At 40.3% G+C, this 21,781-nt stretch overlaps 3 protein-coding genes and 1 long non-coding RNA gene across 10 annotated transcripts in view; 3 read left to right on the top strand and 1 right to left on the bottom strand.

Moving 5' to 3' along the window:
* The window catches only part of LOC143153603 (uncharacterized), a 192,440-nt gene extending 187,504 nt beyond the window's left edge, over positions 1 to 4,936 (top strand). For all 4 annotated transcript variants that reach the window (XM_076325001.1, XM_076325000.1, XM_076325002.1 and 1 more), the window contains one exon: positions 947 to 4,936. In XM_076325001.1, the coding sequence (XP_076181116.1) occupies positions 947 to 1,546 (600 nt within the window). In that variant the 3' untranslated portion in view covers positions 1,547 to 4,936. The remainder of the gene's footprint in view (positions 1 to 946) is intronic.
* An 847-nt stretch (positions 4,937 to 5,783) lies between these two features.
* Ptip (PAX transcription activation domain interacting protein) lies at positions 5,784 to 14,314 on the top strand. 2 transcript variants are annotated; one of them, XM_076324997.1, is made up of 9 exons: positions 5,784 to 6,031; positions 6,571 to 6,755; positions 6,934 to 9,383; positions 10,546 to 10,990; positions 12,111 to 12,295; positions 12,417 to 12,658; positions 12,818 to 13,087; positions 13,410 to 13,614; positions 14,105 to 14,314. In XM_076324997.1, the coding sequence occupies exons 1-9, from the start codon at positions 5,936 to 5,938 to the stop codon at positions 14,170 to 14,172; spliced, it is 4,146 nt and encodes a 1,381-aa protein (XP_076181112.1). In that variant the 5' UTR covers positions 5,784 to 5,935; the 3' UTR covers positions 14,173 to 14,314. The 2 variants fall into 2 exon arrangements, with proteins under 2 accessions (XP_076181112.1, XP_076181113.1); XM_076324998.1 differs by lacking the exon at positions 5,784 to 6,031 and having other exon boundaries at positions 6,620 to 6,755; positions 6,934 to 6,997; positions 7,173 to 9,383.
* On the bottom strand, positions 13,762 to 21,622 carry LOC143153606 (serine protease gd). Of its 3 annotated transcripts, XM_076325007.1 has the most exons (7): positions 21,443 to 21,622; positions 20,918 to 21,382; positions 19,959 to 20,183; positions 18,059 to 18,224; positions 17,183 to 17,704; positions 16,399 to 16,778; positions 13,762 to 16,063 (listed from the first exon to the last, which is right to left on the bottom strand). In XM_076325007.1, exons 3-7 carry the CDS (start codon positions 20,172 to 20,174, stop codon positions 15,791 to 15,793), a joined length of 1,557 nt encoding a protein of 518 aa, XP_076181122.1. In that variant the 5' UTR covers positions 20,175 to 20,183; positions 20,918 to 21,382; positions 21,443 to 21,622; the 3' UTR covers positions 13,762 to 15,790. The 3 variants fall into 3 exon arrangements, with proteins under 3 accessions (XP_076181122.1, XP_076181121.1, XP_076181120.1); XM_076325006.1 differs by having other exon boundaries at positions 20,918 to 21,622; XM_076325005.1 differs by lacking the exons at positions 20,918 to 21,382; positions 21,443 to 21,622 and adding an exon at positions 20,603 to 20,859.
* On the top strand, positions 18,149 to 18,743 carry LOC143153614 (uncharacterized). The gene is made up of 2 exons (XR_012993880.1): positions 18,149 to 18,287; positions 18,362 to 18,743. It is a non-coding gene; the product is annotated as an uncharacterized LOC143153614 (long non-coding RNA).
* Positions 21,623 to 21,781: the final 159 nt, after the last annotated feature.

Here is a 21,781-nt window from a genome sequence, read left to right as displayed (position 1 = left end):
TAAAAACAGAAACGTCTCGTCAAGAACGAAAATACTACCGTACGTCTCGCGCCATCAGTGGCGCCATCTATTAATCCCTTGCAATAAATTATGGCTGTCGGAAGTTAACTTTGGTGCGGACGAGCAGTAGAGAAAGAAATAAAAACACGAATTACGTTTCGATCGTTTAAAAAAATGTAAATAGCAATGGGAACAGCTATACAACAATAAACGGATTAAAGTTATATATACACTGCACGATAAACGTATATATACTTCCATAGAGATGTTATTATTTTTTCAATTACATTTAAATACCCAACTCTCTATTATTCGAACGAAACTTTTGAAATTTCATGTTAGAAAATTCCTTAGTTACGATAGAAACAAATGTAACGTACAATGAAAATGAACTATTTCGAGATTTAAGAAACGAGAATCGATCGTATAATACACACGTACAACATCCTAATTCAGGAAATCCTAAAACTGTACACATGGACGATTCGCAGTGGCATACTTTCCTTACGTCTCATTACGAGCATTATCTCTTCGTTAATACTTTGCAAAATCTTCTAGCCCAATTTTCAATCCAACTAAGCAACAGTCTAAACGAAATAAGAATTTTGCCTCTAAGCGTGAACCGCTCCAAAGATCGTACCTAGTAAGCAACTATCGAAATCCATTGGTGCGTCAATTGAAACGTCTTCGGCCGCGAAGGGCACCGATGTTCCACGAGTGTATCGAAACGGGTCAACGTTAATACAGCATTCGAACACGCGATCGATTGCAACGACACGTATATCGTGAACGAAGTGACCGTTCAACGAACAAAAACTCGAACGTAAACGTTCGAACCGTCGTCCACGTTCCCCGAATCATTTAACCGAGGTGTCGCGCGAACTCTGAACCGTTCTTGCGCCGCCACCGTCGTCACATTAATCGATTCGTGTCGCAAAAATTTCAGGAGGACATTCAGTTGAAATTCGAACGGCAGTTCACGTCGTTGGAACTGGAGATCCGTAAACGGGACGAGATAATATCTCAGCTGCAGACAAGGATACAGGAGCTGGAGCAAAAGGAGTCGCGTAACACGGACGAGTCCATCGGTGACAGCACGGAGCACGACGCTTCGTTGGAGGAGGATTTGGACGACGACCGGGAGGATCATCCTTTCATGAGGGACGGCTCGGTGGACACTGTTCTGACCACGCGTACACATTACAAACGATCATCGCCGTCGATGGAATCCGCTTCCCAGAACAGAAGATCCTGGGAGGAGCATTCCGAGGAGGAGACGCTGCAGCTACAAGATTTGCCCAGCTCGATCGTTCCCCAGAGTCTGTGGAAGGACGAGGTGGCGATCGACTTGGAATCGAACAGCGACAGCAGCAGATCGGAAGACGAGCTCGAGGACAGGGCCGGTAGAAGCGACAGCGGAAACGACGAGGACGACGACGAGGACGAAGTGAACCAGGAGGAGCACAATAATTGGGAAGTGGCGATGCTCGCACAGGAACTCGAATCTAGACGGAGGAGCAGCGAAAACGACAGCCCGGGTTCCTAGCGCATTAACGAGATCCTAGACGTACTGTGTTACCTCACGAGCACCTTGCACCCCGGAGGCTGGTGCAACGGACCGGCTGCCGCCGGTAGTGCAGCTTTTTGCGAAAACGATTGCCCTTACTTGCAATTAGACTTCGATAGTTTGACCAGTTGTAGCGAGACCATGATGTAATCTTGTCCGATCGGGGAGATCGTTCCTTTTCTATGACCCTGGCCGAGACTCGTGGCCCAACGAAAAAAAAAAGAAAATAAGAAAAAGAAACGCGTTCAAGCATCGACGCCTGTAAAATCGTGAATCCGATTTACGTTTTATTCGCGTACCCCTCTTTCTCTCTCTCTCTCTCTCTCTCTCTGTCTGTGTGTATACCGACCCGGCGCTTACTTCTCGAGGTGTAGTTCCTTTTACCACCTAATTTTCTTTCATCTTTCTTCGCTTCCGGTCCGAGATTGCTCTCTCCTCGCCCTTTTTCAGAGCGTTCTGTATTTTTATCGATTACGACGATATCGATTCCTCGCTCGAAACGATACGAGAATATTTTCTTTCGCGACCAAAAACCATTCTCCATGGATCCACTCGTTTCGTCGATTAAAAGAACACCTATGATTTCGTGAAATGAGAATAGAGTACGTGTACTTGTAACGTGTCTAGTGGTTAACGTTATGATTTCTCTTCCGAAAATTTTAAAGTTCATAGCGACTTAAACTTATATTTAGATACTCATATCTATTATAAAGACTTAACTAACGATAATAAATTACGAATACTTTCAACTACTGTTATCGAGAAACGATGATACAAAATATTTCTGAATGTTACGCGACGTGTACTAGCGAGACTACCGTTCACCGTGTTAATTTCAATATTGATTGTCCAACGACGGTTTACAATTTTTGCCTTAAATTCTGTCGATAACTTCGCATTAACTGCACGCCCTTTGAAGGGCCAGATGTCAAAGGGTTCAACAGTTCACGGAAATTAGTTCGGTAAAACTGAAAGTTCCCTAACGACCTCGTGACTATACACGGTGTCCAGTGATTCCCGATGTAATCGCAAAATGGTTGATTTCTCGTTCGAAGCAACATCGACGATGTAAAAGAAAATTTGTTCCACGATCGTTTACGAAAACATCGATTTCGCAAAGTTTCGACCAACTGGATCGTTAATATCGACCGGCTCGTAACGTTAACGCGTTGCAACTCTGATCTCTTTTTTATTTTTTTTCGTTCAATTGGAAAAGAATTTGTATCGCTCTCTGCGTGAATTATTTCTCTAACGCAATCCCACGAATAGAAAACTAAACGAAGTGAAGCAAACCGACGACTTACCCGAAAAATGATTTAAACGAAAACAATTCTTTTTAGAAATCTCGTACAGAACAAATTTTTAGTTCGTATTCCCGATTTGTTATCGATCGAGGAATTGTCTCACTTTCGGTTATATCACGCGTTACGGGACACCCTATAGAAATAGTATTACCTCGTGAGATATCGCGTGTATGGTACAAATTACTATTACTTTGTATTACATTCCTCTAGTTGTCCTTCGATAGCGTTAATTGTGATCGATAGTAGTCATTCTTACGATAATTTCCGATTCGTTCATTGTTAGTGATATTTTGAATTTGTAATGTTCAGTATACACGACGTAAAAACAATAGAGAACGAACTTTCATTTCCATAAAGTGATTTGCTCGTGGATTTAAACAATATTTTGAAACAGTATTACGAAATAACTAATTACAAATCATTTTTCCTACCCCTTCCTTTCTCACAGCTGTTAGAATTTATTCATTTCCAAACTTTCAACCAAATTTCTCCTGTCCATGCGCAAATAGTAGATTATACAATTTCGACTAGAACAATCGATTAAGTTATTTTATCATCTAATATGCACAATAAGTGGCTAAGTATAGTTATCCTCTTAATTGCAAAAACAAATCGATTAGAGATAGACTTCGTTCACTTTATTTTTCTTTCGCGTATAATTTTACGATAAATCCACGAATTAAATAAGATTCGATACATTCTTTTCCCTCGAATAGAAGTACAATTTTGCGTTCTTTCGTTTCAACGTCGAGAATTCATTTTCAATTGATAAACGATTTCTCTTTCGTAGTTAAATTAAATCGTGACGTTCTCCAAATAAATTTAACAATTTTTATTCATTTCCGTGGAATCACCGTCTCGCGAGTTACTCGAAACTTTACATTTTATTCGCATTATTCAGCCCTTGAATTGTAAATAATCACAGGTGCCTGAGAGGATATTATACTTGGGATATTTAGAATTAAAATGTAAGCACCCATTTCAATGTGTAATTGTGTATACCGGACGAACATTAAGCGATAAATTTAAGCTCTCGATTACACACCAGACCTTCATGAACAATTTATTCGATCGTTAAATAATTCACTTCGAATTTCTAACGATTACTTGTTATCGATTTCTGTAATTTATCATTTACAGAGTAATATGTAATTCTACATTTCCCATCCTCGCGTGAAATCTTTGTTAATAAGATTCAAATGATTACGAATCCGTTGTTGCAAAGAAATATATCTATACATGTACACATACACACACATATATATATATATATACATACGAATATATATATATATACACACGTACACTTGCATACACAGAGATGTACACACATACGTATAAACGAAAGATTTTAATTTCACGATATCGAAACGTTACTTAAGAATTCTGCAAATTTTCCGTAGATCTAAAATTTGCGCAATTTTTAATTCCCCCGTCCCGTGCCCCCCGTACCCTCCCACGGTCATTTACATTTCTGAAAAGCTGCACCACAATCGAACAGAGAGTTATTCGGTAACCGTAAAGTAACGAGTAAAATAATTTCGGAAAAGTGGTATATATACATATACACACGAAACATACACACGCATATAATTTAATTGAAACGACAAAACTTAATGGGAATATGTGACGTATACTGACCAGACCAAGCTCAATATTTCTAGAGTCTTTACAAGGTGAATAAATCTGTTAAGTGACAAATGACTATTACGTAAGAGAGGAAATCTATTAAGATCTTGTACATACTAGCCTATAATTTATTTATCTATGAACGCGAGGAACAGAGCGAATGTTAACTTAGAAAGCGACGATAAATAGGGAAGGTGTGTACGCGATATGTTTAGCGTGTGTGCGTGTGCGTGAGAGCGAGAAAAAGAAATAAAGGGAGAGGAAGTGAGAACGTGCGCGCGCGAGTGCGAGTGAAAGAAAACGAAAGCGAGGAAAGGGAGAATAAAGGTTGCGCGGGGATTTCGATGGACTATACAGTGAACAAGCATTTTAGATGCTGATATGTACCTACTACGCGAATGAAAAGAGTATACAATAAAGTAAACAATGTTTTCAAGTCTCGACGTTTTTCTTTGTGTCACCTGGCATCGCGTTTCAATCTCACGAATTACGCGTCTAGTGACGGTGCACCAGTGATGCGTAACAAAGGAATAGAAAAATTTCAATGATCAACGAGAAATAGAATTACGATACGAAGACGGTGTCTCGATTCAATTAAATATCGCGTGAAATTGTTGATACGAAACGCAAGTAAACATTTACGCGTCATTGCTTCGTTGAATAATTTTAAAAAGTGTACAAAGATTTTTTTTCTTCGTCGATAGATTCCAAGTGAAAATTGCAAAGAGAAGAAAATTCCATCTTCGTATCTTTTATCAATCACGGCATTTATTTTGAAAGACCTGTATATAATGATTGTTTACCTTGTTTCGACATCTCGAAGCAGCTGCTTTATCTCGAACACGTTGATGCTGCGTATCTTGTTACACGATGATGTTGCAATAATTTTTAATCGCACTATACACCTTAAATACACAAAACGACCATTTTTATTCAATAATTCCATTTGTAATGTTTCACTTTCAAGACGCGTGCATCGATACGCATGTATAGGTTATGGATAATTTATCATCATTGACGATATTCTGAAGAAATTCCAGAAAAGATTTCTTTTTACAAAATTGATCTCTCGAAACTTGCTTCGATTCTGCTCAATTTATTCTCAGTGACACCGATACACCGATATTATTAACGTTTCGTTTCGTTTTGGAAATTTAAACGTATAAAACCGAACCGATTCTTCCGCACCGTTCAATGTCAACTGACATTTTCGATGTTCAAATAGAGCGCACTCGAATCGTCGATATATATCGAACGCGACGTGTGACTACGTTCGACTGCGAAGTCACTACATAACCTTGCGATCATAATAATAACAAAAGCGTCGCGGCTGAGTTTTGTTATCAAATATTGTGTATACTTTTCGAGTGGTTCCAGAAAACGCGGCATTTCGTTGTGATGTGGAAAACGTGATTTCGTCTGCAGTTTTCCAAGGATGGGCGACATAAGGGCCGGCCTCGAGGAATTAAAACTTGACGGGGCCCTGTTTGCCGATGTTAAATACTACGTCAGCGGCGAAGGTGATCCCAAGGTATGTCATTTCACCGTTTCCCGCGTTTTTCCGTCAACTTTGATCTATTGTCATTAATCTCACGATATTGATATTAGCGTATCGTAACCATTGTAAATTGTAATTTGTTCACAATTATTTAAAACTAATCGCTATATATGCGATAGAGGTTATAAAATGGAGTCAAATTTAACAGACTGTAACACTGTATGGAGATATGAAACTTTTAAAAATTCGAAGTTGTACTGCTTTCTCCAATATGCAATACTTTTACATCGGATCGGTTAAGTTTAAGTGTATTTTACTTGTTATTGTTTGCAACGATTGTCCAACATAATGAAAATTCATTATTAATAATGTAATGATTCAACTAATATGCCACAATTCATATTTCGTGCAGAAAAGTAAATAAAACTATAATTAATAAACTTTATCGCGTACGTTATATTTTTGTACACATATGCCGTTTTTGAACAAAAATATAATAACAGTTAATGCACGATTATAATTTCAAGGACAAAAAGTATTATCCAAACAAACCTTTTTCTAACTGCTTTCAGATTTTAAATTTACTACAAGAGGGTGGTGCAGAAAGATCAAATTATTTTAGTGATTTTGTTACGCATTTAATAGCAGGCTATGACGCACTGGAAAATGATATATCTGCTGCAAAGGATATCTACGAAATACCAGCAGTTACACAGAACTGGATTTTATACTCTGTCAAATGCAACAAACTTCTGCCGTATCCTATTACAATAATGTTTAATTTTTTCAGAAATATTGTAATAGTTTAATTAGTAAAAATATTAGAATAATTTAACATAGAAATAATTTTGGTAACAATATTTTGATAACGTATGTAATTATTATTTTTCAATAACGCAAATTAATTAATTTCCTTAGCACTATTATTAACATAGGCCGCACTATTTTTCACCTGAAAATACACAATTATTTTCAAATATACGAGCATGTGTATCTCAGGTAAGCCGTGCTGACAGTAAAAGTCTATGGGCAATGGTCACATTGCAAGGTGGTAAATGTCAATTACGTTTAGACCGATATTGCACACATTTAATTACTGGAAAGGCTGCTGGTTTGAAATACGAAACTGCTACTAGGCATCCTATTCAAATCGTAACGCCAGATTGGGTAACAGAATGTTGTAGAAAAGGGACTATTGTAAGTGAAGTGGAATATCATCCCAGACTTTTAATATATCCAAATAGTTCTACGGCTATGATTACTGGCTTTATGGACGAAGATACCGAAAGTAATACGGCGCAAGAAGAACAGGACAGAACTAAAGCTATGTTGGAGCAACTTAAACAGCGTATGCCTTGGAATCAACCGAGTCCACCTGTATCTTCCAATACGTCGCACAGTATCAATACAGCTAATGTAACTGTGACAACAATTCCTTATCCAACAAATGGACAAAATACTGTTAATGCACAGCAACAACACCTTTCGCGTCCAATTGCTACCACAAGTTTGTCCAATGCTTCCACAATCGTGTCTTCTGTTTCCGATCAAAACGTCGCGCAAACTGGTTGGCTTCCGCAAGCTTCGCAACAAAATAATGTTGCTCAATTGAAGTCTGCGTCACAAATACAGCAACCAGAAATATCTCCGCAACAACAGCAACAACAGCAAATGAACATGCAGCATTCATTATTGCAACAACAACAACTGTCGCAACAACTCACTCAACATTCACAATTACAGCAACAAACGTACACTCAACAACAGATTTTGAACCAGCAACAATCTCCTCAATTAGCATCGCAACAACAATTAATAGGGGCGCAACAACAATCCCTTGCACAGCAATCGTTGATGCCGCAACAGCAACAACAACAACAACAAATAAATTCACAACTACCTCAACATCAGTTATCATCTCCCCAACAACTACTGACACAACAACAGAAACAACTGAATCAGCACCAGATACTTTCCCAGCAACAATTGAATCAACAACATTTGTCTCAACAACAGCAAATTAGCTCTCAACAACAACTAGTTCAACAACAGCAAGTGCAATTAACACCGCAGCAGCAAATAGTTCTGCAACAACAGCAACAAATTCCTACGCAACAGCAACAAATCGGGACACCGCAGCAAATCGGAACACAGCAACATCAACTGAATCAACAACAAGCCTCGTCGCAGCAGCTCACGACCGAGCAGCGACAGATTATACTGTTACAACAGCAACAGCAGCAACAACAGAAGATTCAACAAATTTCTCAACAGTTGCAACAATCAGCGCCTCAAAGTGCTCAGCAATTCGTTATAAGGGATGGTCAATTGCAGCAACAACCTCAGAATCAACAAATAATGGGCCCGAATCAACAAGGCTTCATTGTACAAAGAGACTCGCAATGGCAACAGCAACAGTATCATTTACAGTTACAAAGACAACAGCAACAACAAATTGGCCCTCAAAGACCGAGTGGACAATGGACGCAGCAACCGCCTCAACCACCGAGGCAGTTGATTCAATTGGATGCTCAAACGCATCAACAGTTGCAGCAAATGGATCCGCAACAGAGGGCCCAATTCATCCAAAAGATTCAAAAGCAGAAGAACTTACTGCTACAGAGACAAATGCAAAATCGCCAAGCGCAACAAGGAGCACATATCGCCGTTATCAGAAGTCCGGGCAAGCCGGTACAACCGGGTGGTTTGCAATGGGTTCAGCAACCACGACCGCAAATGATCGGGCCACAAATTGCGCAGACACCCAGTCAAAAACCGGTACATCCCGTGGTGCAGCCGCCAGCTCTGACACCGATCAATGCTGCTAACCCGGTGATCGTGCAAACGGGACAAACCGTGCAAGGTCCCCAAACACCGCAGACCGCGCAAACGTTCCAACAAGGTCAACCGTTGACGCCTCAGCACATAGCCCAGTTGCATATGCAGAAACAGCAAATGGCCAGATTGCAACAGTTGCAGCATTTACAGCAACAACAACAGCAACAGCAGCAGCAGCAACAACAGCAGCAAGGTGCACAGCAAGAGGCACCATTGACATCGTTGTCCAACAATGTTCAGATACCACCGGACCAACAACTGGTCGTCAACGCGAAAACGAAAACCGCGTTGGCGAACATGCTGACGAACCGATTGCAAGGCAGCGCGGCCGATGGTACCGCAGCTGGTCAGCTGAGATTAATGACCGCGCAACATAGACCACCGCCCCCGCCGTCCCAAGATCCCCAACTTCTTGCGGCTTACCAACGGAGAACCGTAGGGAACATAACAAACGGAGCACCGCCCGGGGCACCGATAAAAATGCAATACGCTCCGGTGATGACTCAGGCTAAAGCTCAGTTCTATGGACACAATCCAAATCTAAAACGTACGACCTTTCGTATCGCTTAAAATCTCTCGTTTACCTTAGACTCGTAGATTCTTTTTATGAAACTAAATCTTCTCGTTTGGAAAGTAACTGAGGAACTGTTAGGTTTGCGGGAAATTTCTGTCGTTTTTCTGATTTATTGTATTGTAACACGATCAAAGAATGGGACAAACTTACGAGTGTAACGATGGTGTATAACGTTCGCTGTTTAAAGTTAAAGAATTTTTATTATTCGCACGGTCTTGTAACAACAGGAACAAATGATAATTCAATGACGTCAGAAGAATGTGGCTGGTGACTATATACAGTCGAGCGTTATCACGGTGGAAAGGCTATCACTTCTGTCGACGACTACATGCCTTTTGTATTTACGACCTGCAGCGTTATCCAATTGTTGACAATACTTTTCAGAATTATTAGCTTCACCCATTTTTCAAATTAGAACCCTTCTATTCGATCACAGACAGAACATAACTTTCTTTCAACGTAGATATTTCTAACTTTTTTTTTTCTATATTATTCCACAATGTAAATTTCTCTACCGATCGATCCATCTACGATCCAAAACTATTAGGTTGTTCGGAAGGTCATTTTGTGTTTTGTGTATAAACATTTTATTAAATTACACATTCTCCATTTTGGAAAACGAAATGACTCTCCTAACAACCTAATGTTTCCCGAGATATTTACCAGTAACGGTCGACAAACTCGAGTCCTCGATTAAAATATATTCTCCGTGTCACTCGTTTGGTATTCGCTAAGAGTACAATGTCCATAATAGTACAGATCGTCGGTCGTCGAATCTACGCTTTATGATATTCCACAAAGAAACGTTTCGTCGCTTAAGGAATCGTACCGTGTTGTTTTCGCGAGTTTTAACAAACCGGTTTATCGGTTCGCAACGAGCAGGTGAAATTCTACGCGTAAGAGCGACAGAACGTTCCCACAGACCTGATGTATCGAGCAATTTGACGCGACATTGAGAAACGACTGTAAGAAACTTCTCTTTCCTTCGATCGTCCACTATCGCGTCCTCCGTCCGCAACGAGCGAAAATGGTTCGAGATAGAGGCTCCTCCTGACTCTCTGTCTCGTTCCTTTCACCTGTCTCTGACCCACTCTGTCACGTTTCGCAAGTAACGTATCGTTATTTGTATTTTCAGTGCCACCAGATCTGTTTTTGCTAGGTTGTATCTTTGTTATCGTTGAGTACGACGTGCAACGTCCAAACGATGTGTCTATATGGAAGCAAGTGATCGAGAGACACGGCGGCGAGGTCGAGCCCCAATATTGCACCCGAGCGACTCACGTGCTGGCGATCACGCAGAAACATCCGACTGTGGTGCAGGCACTACGCGAGGGGAAACGTTGCGTCAGTGCACATTGGCTCTCGGACGTCGTCAGTAAACAACAGGTACTACCGCCATGGCACGCCCTCCATTTCCCAACACCGTTCAGCCTCACGGAGCTGCCATGCGCCAAGCAAATCGTCTCGTTGTCCGGATTCGAGGGCGAGGAACGAGCAAAAGTGAAGTACATGCTGGAAGCTTTGGGATCGAAGGTCACCAATTACTTCACCAGGCACAACACACTACTCGTTTGCAGAAGGTAGCGATATCAAGTCTTTCGTCCAGCACAGTTCTCTGGTGATTCTACCGGCTGGTCCGTTAATTGTACTAGGTTGTTTCTAGGAAAGTCGTTTCGTTTTCCAAAATGGAGAACATACGATTTACTAAAATGCTTTATACGCTCTAGAAAAATGTCATTTTCACCAAAAGAAAACGAAACGACTCGAGGAACGATTCGATATTGTAAGTGTCTCCGAAATTGTGAGAGTCGGACGAGATAAGTTAAAAACGCACTGTGGATAAGGTCATTGTTCGACGATATGTAAGAACAAAGTATGTGTAAACGATCGATGTTTGTCGTAGGTCCATACATTTTGTTCCGATGTAAGATAGGAAAATTACAATTGCAAAGTATTCGTTCGTGTAAGTTCTTGCGCACTCCCATAATTACGGAGATATTAAAATGACAATAATTATAATTACCGGGTCACCCTGTAGAAAGCTTTTGCGTAAAATCTACTTAACCGTGTGTAATAATTGATCAGTACTCTTGCTGCACTTACACTATCGGCTGTACGCAAAGGGACGACGTTATATTTTTCATTTCTATCGTTATGGATAGAAATACGTGTATCTCCCTTTGGGAGACTAAAATAGATTTATTACCGATCCGAATAAAAAAAAAATTATAGAATCCAAAAAGCATAGGTGTTGCTAGGATTGTACATATATTACTTGAAGAATATTTCGTTGGGCAAATGGCAACAAGATTGAGAGTTTTTAAACAACAGTGTATCCTCAACGTTGAAATCATATGATTAACGAAATGCATTCAAAATATCTTATAGATCAAAGGTAGAGAGTCGTCCCTATGCAGGTACATGAACGGTAATGTATACGACTGTTAGGCTAGGTGCACTATCGACTGAACTATTCAGTCGAGTCGAGTACCGTTTATCAGATTTTTTTTATCACTCGAGTGCCACTTGGACCATTTCGTCGAATCGAGGAACGATCGACGAAGTTGCGTATTCTCGTGGCTTTCTTTTTTTTTCTCTTCACATCGAAAAAACTGTCGTGCGACGAAAAGTCGATAGTACACATGCCCAGCCGTACACCTCCACTCTCAACGCTCTGTCATCTCATGAAAAACGTTTCAGACCGGACGGTCAAAAATATAAAAAGGCTCGAGAATGGCAAACCGGAGTTGTAAATGCTCAGTGGTTGACGGACTTGTTGTGTGGACAAATGAACGCTCTACATCAGACCGAAAACCCAAAATATCAACAATACAGCCTGAGCAATCCATTTAGATTGGATTATTCGCTAGTGCCTCATTTAATGGGTATCGTGAACATGTCAGATTACGTTGTTCTCTTATGAAGAATTTCAGTTCTTTCTTACTTACTGTTTGCTTCTCTGGTAAATTCGATATTGTGACTGCATTAAAACGGTGTTTCTTTCAGCTGCCTGGAAAATGCCGATAAACATTACTCAGGAATCCTATGATAAAGTAAAACAGGTTGGTCAGGGTCCAAATTCGATAAGAAAGTATAAGAAGCCGCGATTAGACGGCCCGTTGTTAAACAAAGATCCACATTTACTGGGTTTGGACGAGCCGATAGTCGTCAGTAATCCCGATCCTCCATCTCCGGATAAACAACCGAGAATATTGTTCTCTGGTATCAATCCTAGAAAACATGCGAAGGTAACGTCCACCGAATATACCGATACAGTAAAATCTCTGAACTCGCGTGTCTCATGGTTATACTGTATCGTTGAGAATTGAAAAACGTCTAAAGGATAATACGACATTGATCGTTGTTAGTGTTGAATGACTTACTAATTTTTTATGTTCGTTCGACAGAGAATTCGGGAATTAGGTGGTGCACTGGCAGCCAGTTGGCGGGACGCTACCCACCTTGTGATGTCGGCACCGATAAGAACTGTAAAATTATTGTGTTGCCTGTCACGTTGTAAATATATTGTCACGTTACAGTGGTTACTCGATTGTTCTGCGAGGAACACGTTTTTAGATGAAAGTGGATACATGCTTGGCGATCCAGAATTCGAGAAGAATTTTAATTGTAATATTGAAAAGGCTCTGGCGAGCTGTAACAGGGGAACAGTACTTAAGGTGATCCTTTTCCATTATCTTTGTATTTAATATCATAAGGAGAAATATTTTGAGCGATCGATAAAGTAAAAGAAAAGTACCTGATTTACACGGTTCGATTAGAAATCAACATTTCTTTGACCCTTTCGCTATTATACCCGCTTAGAAAAAAATTCAGTCTATAGATTCTTCGTTATTTTCAAGTCCCTTGAAAACCAACTCGACTAGTTTCGCGTAATTACTCGTGCACGCGTAAAATAATATACCGAAACTTTGCTACGAAAGGGTCGATCGTTGTTGCTTGTAATTTGCATTTCATCTGACAATTTTGTTCATCGAACAGGGTAAAATATTTTATGTCACACCAAGTGTGGTGCCATCGCCATCGGCGATCGCAGAAATTATCGAAAGCGCAGGTGGATCGATGGAAAAAACGCGGAGATCACTCGCGCAAATCCAAGAAATGAATAGTAATAAATTAACTTATGTCATCGTCACTCATGAAAATGACCTTCACCTTCTTACCGATGTTTTACGTGCAAATATCAGTAAGTGGTTTTACGTAATCCTCCACTCGACATATTGAAATAATAGTTTCAAAATAACTCAATAATACTACTGGGTGTTTCGTTCATCTAGATCGGCTTGATATCTCCGTTATTTTTATGCGTACGAAACGTTGTCTAAGACAAAAATGAAACATATAACATTTATTTAGAAAGAAATATATATATTATATTATAAATTTTTTTTTCTCAATGTCATCCATTATGGGATTTAAAATATTTCTATCGACACGTTCACAGGACTTTTTTCAAGATTCGGACAATCGTTAATTTAAGATTTGGTGATCGCTTCGATTACGAATACATTTTACACATTTTATTCTCCAACTACTTTAATTTTTCATTCAAGGTAAATGTCGTGGGTGCTTTTTCGTATCCTCGAAAGTGACGGAGTTATTAAGATTCTCATTATAAGTGAAACACCTTGTACAATAGAAAATTATTTATTTTCACACAATTGCAATATTTGTAGGTGTGTTCAGTGCAGAAATTGTGTTAGGAGCAGTTGCACGACAATACTTCCAACCTGATCAAGTATGAATACAGCGCAGTTCACTGTGTACTGCATTTTAATCCCTAATGCGGGCTTACTAAAAACTTCTTTAGTGAGCTATTTTAGAGATGAAATTTTTGCTTACCTTCTTCAATGGGACAATAAAGAACATAATTTTATGATACAGGAGGAACTATTTTCACTGATACATTCCAAACCTCTCCTTTCATGCTTCTTTTTTAAACACGCATATTTTATATAATGTCCTCCCAATTTGATAGATTTGATTTTGACGTAGAAGCATATATAGATATATTATGTATCGTTCGTTACAATTAAAACGTATTGTTTTAATTAGCATTTTGTAGTTATTTTTTACACAACAATTTAAGCGCGCATTACTCGACACCTTTTATCGCATATTATCATATATACATATACACATATCATTCTAGTTTATACTATATTGTTGTACACTTATTTTCTTCCATTCAATATGTCCGCTTACGCTATCTTTATATAGTTATATATGTAAAAAACGATTTATGTGTAAGAGTGTATTACAGCAAATAAATAGAAATACGTATCATTAATGTTCTCTTATTGATTGGTGTATAGACGTCGTTATTTTTAGCCTTGCTGGCGACCAATGCACACTTTGTGAATTGTATAAATATGATTTATTCATATTTAGCACAATCAACGAATAATCGATTGTACAATAAATCGGACGTAAGAAAAGTACAAAGTTTTATTAAAACGGTGCATCTCGATGGATCGTAAGATAAGCGATAAATGATTTTCTACGAAACTTCTATCTAACAGTATATACATACACATTGCCGTTTAAAAATATACGAGTACGATACGATTATTAATAAAGGAAGGATACCATACGCGAGACGAAACATTTCACTTCACACGCTAATCCTATTTGATTTACGTATTAAACTTATTTCACAAAGTACACGTATGTAATTAATTAGACCTATGTCGATAATAAATATTACACGTACGAATAAACGAAGAAATTAAAATACATTACATACGCTGCCTATCCTTACAGATAAAATATACGAGGTAGGGTCGATTCTCTTTCCAGATCATTCTGTACTTTTGTACATATTTTATTATTATCGATATCGCAAATACTGATGTAAAGAGAGTCACACGAACGACTATTTAAAAAAATACGACGAAAATAAAGGCAACCATTTACAACGTATCGTCGAAAGATACCAATTCTGCGATCTGCACAGAGCTGCCTTTGCGCCGATCTTACGATTCATTGATCTTTATCAACCTCTGTCGATGTTATCAACGACTTGTAAATGCTCTCGACGGATTTACTTACACTCTATACGAAATGTCCCATAATTCGTGGTAAAATCTAAAAAAAAAAGAAAAGGACGCCACGTCTAGAAATACGTCGAAAACATGGATGAACATTTTCTGTTGATTCGTAACGGTGCATCGAAACGAAAGTACAGAGAAACTTGTAAACGAAAACCAGCGCAGAGGAGTGGTCGATCGATCGACCTGTCGTTTGACTCGTTGTTATCGTACACGTTGGAGTCGACGGTTCGAAACCTCTCGTGTCGGTGAAAATGATTTCTATCCAAAAGGCGATCGACTAGTATTTACAACGACGGATCGAAACACGGTTTACGTGGAAATCTCTTCTCGTATCCAGTCCAAGTATTTCGCGACGTCCACGTAAACGACGAATTGCGTCAGGTCGCAGGACATGCTGCTTCTGTCCAACAAAGATAACGAGACAACACCTCGTAGATAATAGCGTTCCGTGTTCGCGTTGTAGATAACGAAGCCGCTTCCGCTGTCGCCGTTACACGGACCGCTTCCGTTTCTCGAGCCAGCGCAGAACGTTCGGTTCGAAGTTATCAGCACGAACTCGGGATTGCTCCAGAGACAAACCTCCTGCAATTCGTTTCAAGGATAATTACTTTCCAAGCGTTTAAACTTGGATTTGAACGTTGCCATTACCGACGAATTTTCACCCAACTATTTCAATTTTCCAAGTAATTACGCTTTTCGCGCCGTCAACGGGGAATTTTGAAAGTTACGACACCGTTGAGAGTCCCTTGTTCGCAGTCGCGTAAAATTTTCAATTACAATCGATACGTGTTCGAATTGTCAACAACCCGATACATTGTTTCTCTATCGTTCCAATACCCATCAAACTCGTACCTCTTCGACTATCGTGAAACGGTTTACGGATTGAAGTACAACGAGTACGAGAACGTTCGTTTTACCTGAGACACGACCGGAGCTATGCTCAGTCGAGGTTCCTGAAGGTACGGATTTCCAAATTCGTCGCGTCCCCAACCCACCACGGATCCTGACCTTCCGACGACAACGTCCAGACTCGTGGAGCCCGGCCAAAGACAAATCGGTTTGATCACCGAGCTGAACTCCACCCTCTCGCGTAGAACCAACACCGCCAGATCGGAATCGGCGCTGGCTTGCGAACTGGTGTCGAACCTTGGCCTGTAATCGGGATGGAGCTTGTACGAGGCCACGTGTCGGTTCACGGATCCTTCTTCCTCCCAATCTCGAAGTCGATAACGGCCCAACGAGACCGACAACGCTCCGATTGGTACGGTCACGTTGCCGAATTGGAAACAGTGCGCGGCTGAAAAACAAACAACGAGTGTTGAATCGCGCCAAACGCGCGTTATCGTTAACATCCTGGTCCTAGAACTCGGATTCCACGAAGAAGTTCTTCCTCCGTTATATTTTCTCGACTTCTGACCAAAGAAACGCAGTTCAACTCCTACCGATCGAACGACTCGGCACAGGTAAGAGTCATTCCGATTGTTTAAACCTCGTTGTGCCACGTTTGAATCTTTTCAGACTCGGAGAGACTTTTCTGTTACTCGATTGTAACGTTTGCACCACTTGTTGTAGACGTGAACAAAGTTACAACGAAATAATCGAATTTTTCTTCGAAATATCCGTGCAAACAAGGTCAAATTACGGATCTGTTTTTCGATCCAAGCAATTGTATTTTATTACCAGTTTCAAAGGTTCGCGTACCTGTGATGATGTGAGTGTTGGTCACAAGCGTCCCCGCACATTGGAACTCGAAATTGTACCTGACGATGAAGATCGCAGCCAACCAGGGCCACTGACCCTTAGACGTTTTCACACCTCCCGCTATCAGTTGATTGATTCTGTTCGGATTACTGCTACGACCGCAATCCTGGAAGGGTTGACCGATATCGTAGCTCGTTTCGGATGTATCGATCAGCGGCGAAACGGTTTGTGTGGTCACCGGTTGCGTTGGAACGGGTTGGGTTGGAACTGGTCGCGAAACAGTCGTTTGAGTTGGAACGGGTCGCGTCGACGACGATTGCGTTGGAACGGGTTGGACGGACGATTGAGTCGGAACCGGTTGGACGGATGACTTAATTGGTTCGATCGTAACAGGTTGCCACAGCGTGTTGTCCACGTTGGAATGCGTCGATATCACATCCTCGTCGTCCGAAGAAACTACCATCACCCCCGGTGGATACAGTGTGTGGTTCAAAGTGATGGAGGTGACAATCTGTCCAGTTGCTGAAACCGAACGAACGATTACTGTAACACGATATAAAATATATACATGAATTTCAATTCCGTAAAGGTAACAACTCCTTTAAATAAAGAAAACATTAATGTAAAGTACAATTACAGCTTTCTTGCAACACCGTTAAAAGAATTTGCAATCTATCTCGATCGAACGATACGTTCGGCATGGTATGGTAATCGGAACCATTGCCTAAAATGAAACAAGAGTCTCGTGCAGCGTTTAATTCGTAAAGATCGGGAAACCGATCGTTCTTTTTCTACTTTTTACAGAATTCTTGTTCCCGACGACTGAGAACGACGCAACTGGGATACTTTGTTCTCGAAAGATACAAGTATACATACCACGTGGGCCGTAACAAAGCCGCTCGTTGTTGAACCATAAACCGGTTACAGTTGGTATCGGTCGATGAAGAGGAAAATGGATGTTGTACTTCAGGGGCCTGCCCTTCTGAATCGCATTTACAGATTTCTCTCTCGACTCCGCCAATTCTAATCGGCCAACGTATTTCTAAAACAAGAGCAAAACGTTGATTTAACAAGAGTACACGGTCTCGTGTGTCATCATTGGAATGTTTGTGCAAATAACAGTACAGTAAAGTACGTTACAAAATTTAACGAATTAAAAAAGAATTCTCTTTTGTCTAGACTCGAGGTCCAATTAAACAAAGTAACTCGTCCAGCTCAACGATTGGGACCTGCCAAGGTGATAGCAGTTCTAAGATGACTGTTCTAAAATTTTAATAACTTTTACTCTCGGAATAAAGTTGACTTTCAAATCACCTTTGCACCTACAGCCACAAGGAAACTACGTTATGTCCTCTTGAAAGCCGTACAATTACTGTAAGCAACGCTTCATCCTATTATTTAAAATAGCTAAAATATGAAAATTGTCCATATAATGTATTATTGCTACAACTTCGACGTAATTCTGTGGCTTCGTCGTTATCTTTCCGTTTGGAAAAATTCGAACAGAAAGATAACGCTGAATGTATGGCGAATATATGAATAAAATTTGCTATGATTCGAATGGTAGATACAATCTTCGATAACCTTGGATATCCATAATGATATCTAACCGAGAGTTATTGTGCATCGCAGAAATTTTTGAAAAAGTATCGTACGTTAAAATGCATTAACGAACTTCGAAATTGGAAAAATTGTTTCGCGTTTTTAGTGTGAATTTATCATCTCGGAGATCACCGATAAACTTATGCTCGACTTAACAAGAAAACGTGTTTCAATTGTACAGGATCGTTGTTTCAAAATTTTATTATTTACACATTTACAATTACTCATTATCGCAATGAATAGCGTTTATTGAAATCAGCTGTGGAATCGAAACCGATAATGTCAATAGCAAGAAGAGACGCATGGAATGCAGTTAAATCTCATTATCGACTCTCGTGCAATATTTAATAAACGATTAAATGCATCCAATAAATCATAAATGATACATAGTTCCCTGTTTCTGGTATCGTGCAGATTTCGGCGAATTTATAATGTACAGTTGAATCGAAGAAAAAATCAACTTCATCTACTACTTCCTACTATTTACTCCTACTACTTCTTAAGTGAGTAAAATAAGAAATATGACTTATCCCAGGTTTACAATCAATGTACAAAATTTTTGAAGACAATAAGAAAATATAATGAATTTTTACGTTATTTTTTAAGCTATACTTTTGATTCTTGGTTCGTATCATAAATTTCTAATTGCATTCAAATATGCATTTACGTTAAATCGATTCTCTGAAATAAAAAAAAGTAGAAAGTTTTCCCTTTCAACATTGTCACATATTTGTGCAATTATTTTGCAATTTTGCAATTATTTTACAATTTACAAATAATGCAAATCTTGATGTAACTTCTAAAAAGCTTAACACATTGAATACTACGGACACTTAGAAGCGTGAAATCTCTCGGTAAATCGCGTGTGGTGAATGCCTACAGGCGTTTGGAAAATACACTTAATAAAACGTGACTAATTGGATTTCCACACGTAGCACGTGTCGACTCTCGGTACCAAAAAGATTTTTTTATCAATAGATACACAAGAATGCTGGTACCGTAAACGAGAGAAAATGGTACCGATGGTACTCTTCGAAGTAATGTCGACAAACGATGCCAATATAAAAAAAAAAAGGATAGATTTTGATCGAAGAAATACTACGACATTCAAATAGGTTTGTAGAAAAATCATTCGGCCACGGATAATTTCTTCAAATAGGAAAATTTCGCTCACCGTGGGTAATATGACGGCGATGCTCAATCTGGCGCTAAGTTGCAAAGATATTCCTTTCGGTGGGGATGGTATCTCGATGTGACCACTAAATACCTCCGACTCCTCGTCCTTAATATAACGGAAGTAATTTGGAATACACGCAGTTTGATCAGCCGCCTCGACGATCAGTTGAAGAAAGTGCACCAACAGCGCAGCGTTGATGGCGATACCGATCATCTTGGACCTCTGCAAATGTATTTCCCGTCGATCAACGAACATTTTATTCTTCTCGAACCGATTACACATCGAATACACTCTAACGGTTTGAATCGCGAATCGACACGCTCGTTGAAAAAATCGATCCGATTGAATCCGAGTGAAAGCACTTCTTCACGATCGATGAAAACGGTACCATCTTCGTACAAAACGTTGATCGATCGATCGATCCGAACAGGAACCTTAATTCCCGAAGAATACGAATAGTAAATTATCGAAACGCGATCGTTGGTATGCGTACTCGATAATAATAATAATCAGATCAAGACCGAGCGTAAGTGGTCGTCTCGACGAAAATGGTACTTCGAATCGAACCAGTCGCTGATCGAACATCCCCTAAGAATTCCTCCGGATCGATTCCGAACGAAAGTCTTATTTTTCTCTCTTACCATTTGAAAACCGAGTCGCGTTAATTAAACAATCCGATAACTCGGTTCACGATTCGTTGCGAGACAAGGGGACCACGAAGAAGCTGCGAGTCGGACGATTCGACTTTTAAACGCGGGGGAAAAGTCCGTTCGCGATGAAAGTACCCGATGATTTCGCGTAAAACGATTACGTTGAACTAACGCGGCCCGTGGTGTATTTGTTACAATATTGAAACGAGGATAAAAGACGATAATTCGGGGAAACGATCGATACACGTCCACGATTCGCGACGTCTCGAGGAAGATCGAGGCTCGCGTAAAAGCGTGATTGTTTACCTCGTTAGCGATAACCTCTGTCAAAGACCGAAAGTCACGGTTCCACGCGCAATTATCGTGTACGCAGGGGAATCGACACTGTTCATCGTTTCCCACGCGACTGAGTCGCGATCGATTTCGCTCGATCCCGTGCCACGATGTTTCGATCGGTTTTTCGAACAGATTGCCAACATTCGACGATTCACCGGATCTTGTTCCGTTGCGCTACGATCTTCCAGCGCAGGTTGTACACCGAACCATCTTCGTTTACTCGTATCGCACCAAACTGATCGTTAAACCGATCTCACGCACCGAGAACACCTTCCAACGACTCCGAACACACGAAATTCCAAGGAAGTCATGTTTCGCGTCGATCCAACGACTGAACGAAACTCGAATCGCTCACTAATCGATCACTAGTATCACCCACGAGCACTTTCGATCGGTTCTGGGTAATCGGTTCTCCTGGAGTCTCGTTTCTTCGAACTGGAAACAACGTATACGAATCCTCGTGAATCGTGCGTATTTCGTTGAACTGCACCTCACCTGATTCCAATTGTATCGTTTCAAGATGAACCCAACAGGATTCCCCGATCAGAATCGATTTACTCTATTCCCTCCGATAGAGGGATTAGAACCACGATTTTTGCCCGGCTCGGTTCGATTTCCAATCACCACGATGAGCACAATCCTAGCCGTCAAACGGTTGGTAAAAAACTTACACAAGTGTCTTAGAGTTACTCTCGAGGCTTCCATGCTTCTATACGACGCATGTCCCGCGGTAGTGGGGCATCCCCGATGATACCTACACTCGATCGCTTCATTCGTATGGAGAATCCGCCAACCTGCGTACAGAGAACCGGGCAGGATGAAGAAAAAGAAGCA

The sequence above is a fragment of the Ptiloglossa arizonensis genome, chromosome 13 (genome assembly GCF_051014685.1).
Source record: "Ptiloglossa arizonensis isolate GNS036 chromosome 13, iyPtiAriz1_principal, whole genome shotgun sequence".
NCBI lineage: Eukaryota > Metazoa > Arthropoda > Insecta > Hymenoptera > Colletidae > Ptiloglossa > Ptiloglossa arizonensis.
Note: the sequence above shows the minus strand (reverse complement) of the source record. Positions and strands in the feature narration are given on the sequence as shown.

Coding starts and splice junctions, on each gene's coding strand:
- LOC143153606 (XM_076325005.1), bottom strand. Junction 18,225..19,958: donor TCGCCGTCATATTACCCACG/GTGAGCGAAATT, acceptor CTCTTGTTTTAG/AAATACGTTGGCCGATTAGA. Junction 17,705..18,058: donor GCTTTGTTACGGCCCACGTG/GTATGTATACTT, acceptor GTTCGGTTTCAG/CAACTGGACAGATTGTCACC.
- Ptip (XM_076324997.1), top strand. CDS start 5,936: ATGGGCGACATAAGGGCCGGCCTCGAGGAATTAAAACTTGACGGGGCC. Junction 6,756..6,933: donor AAATGCAACAAACTTCTGCC/GTATCCTATTAC, acceptor TTATTAACATAG/GCCGCACTATTTTTCACCTG. Junction 13,088..13,409: donor ACAGGGGAACAGTACTTAAG/GTGATCCTTTTC, acceptor TTCATCGAACAG/GGTAAAATATTTTATGTCAC.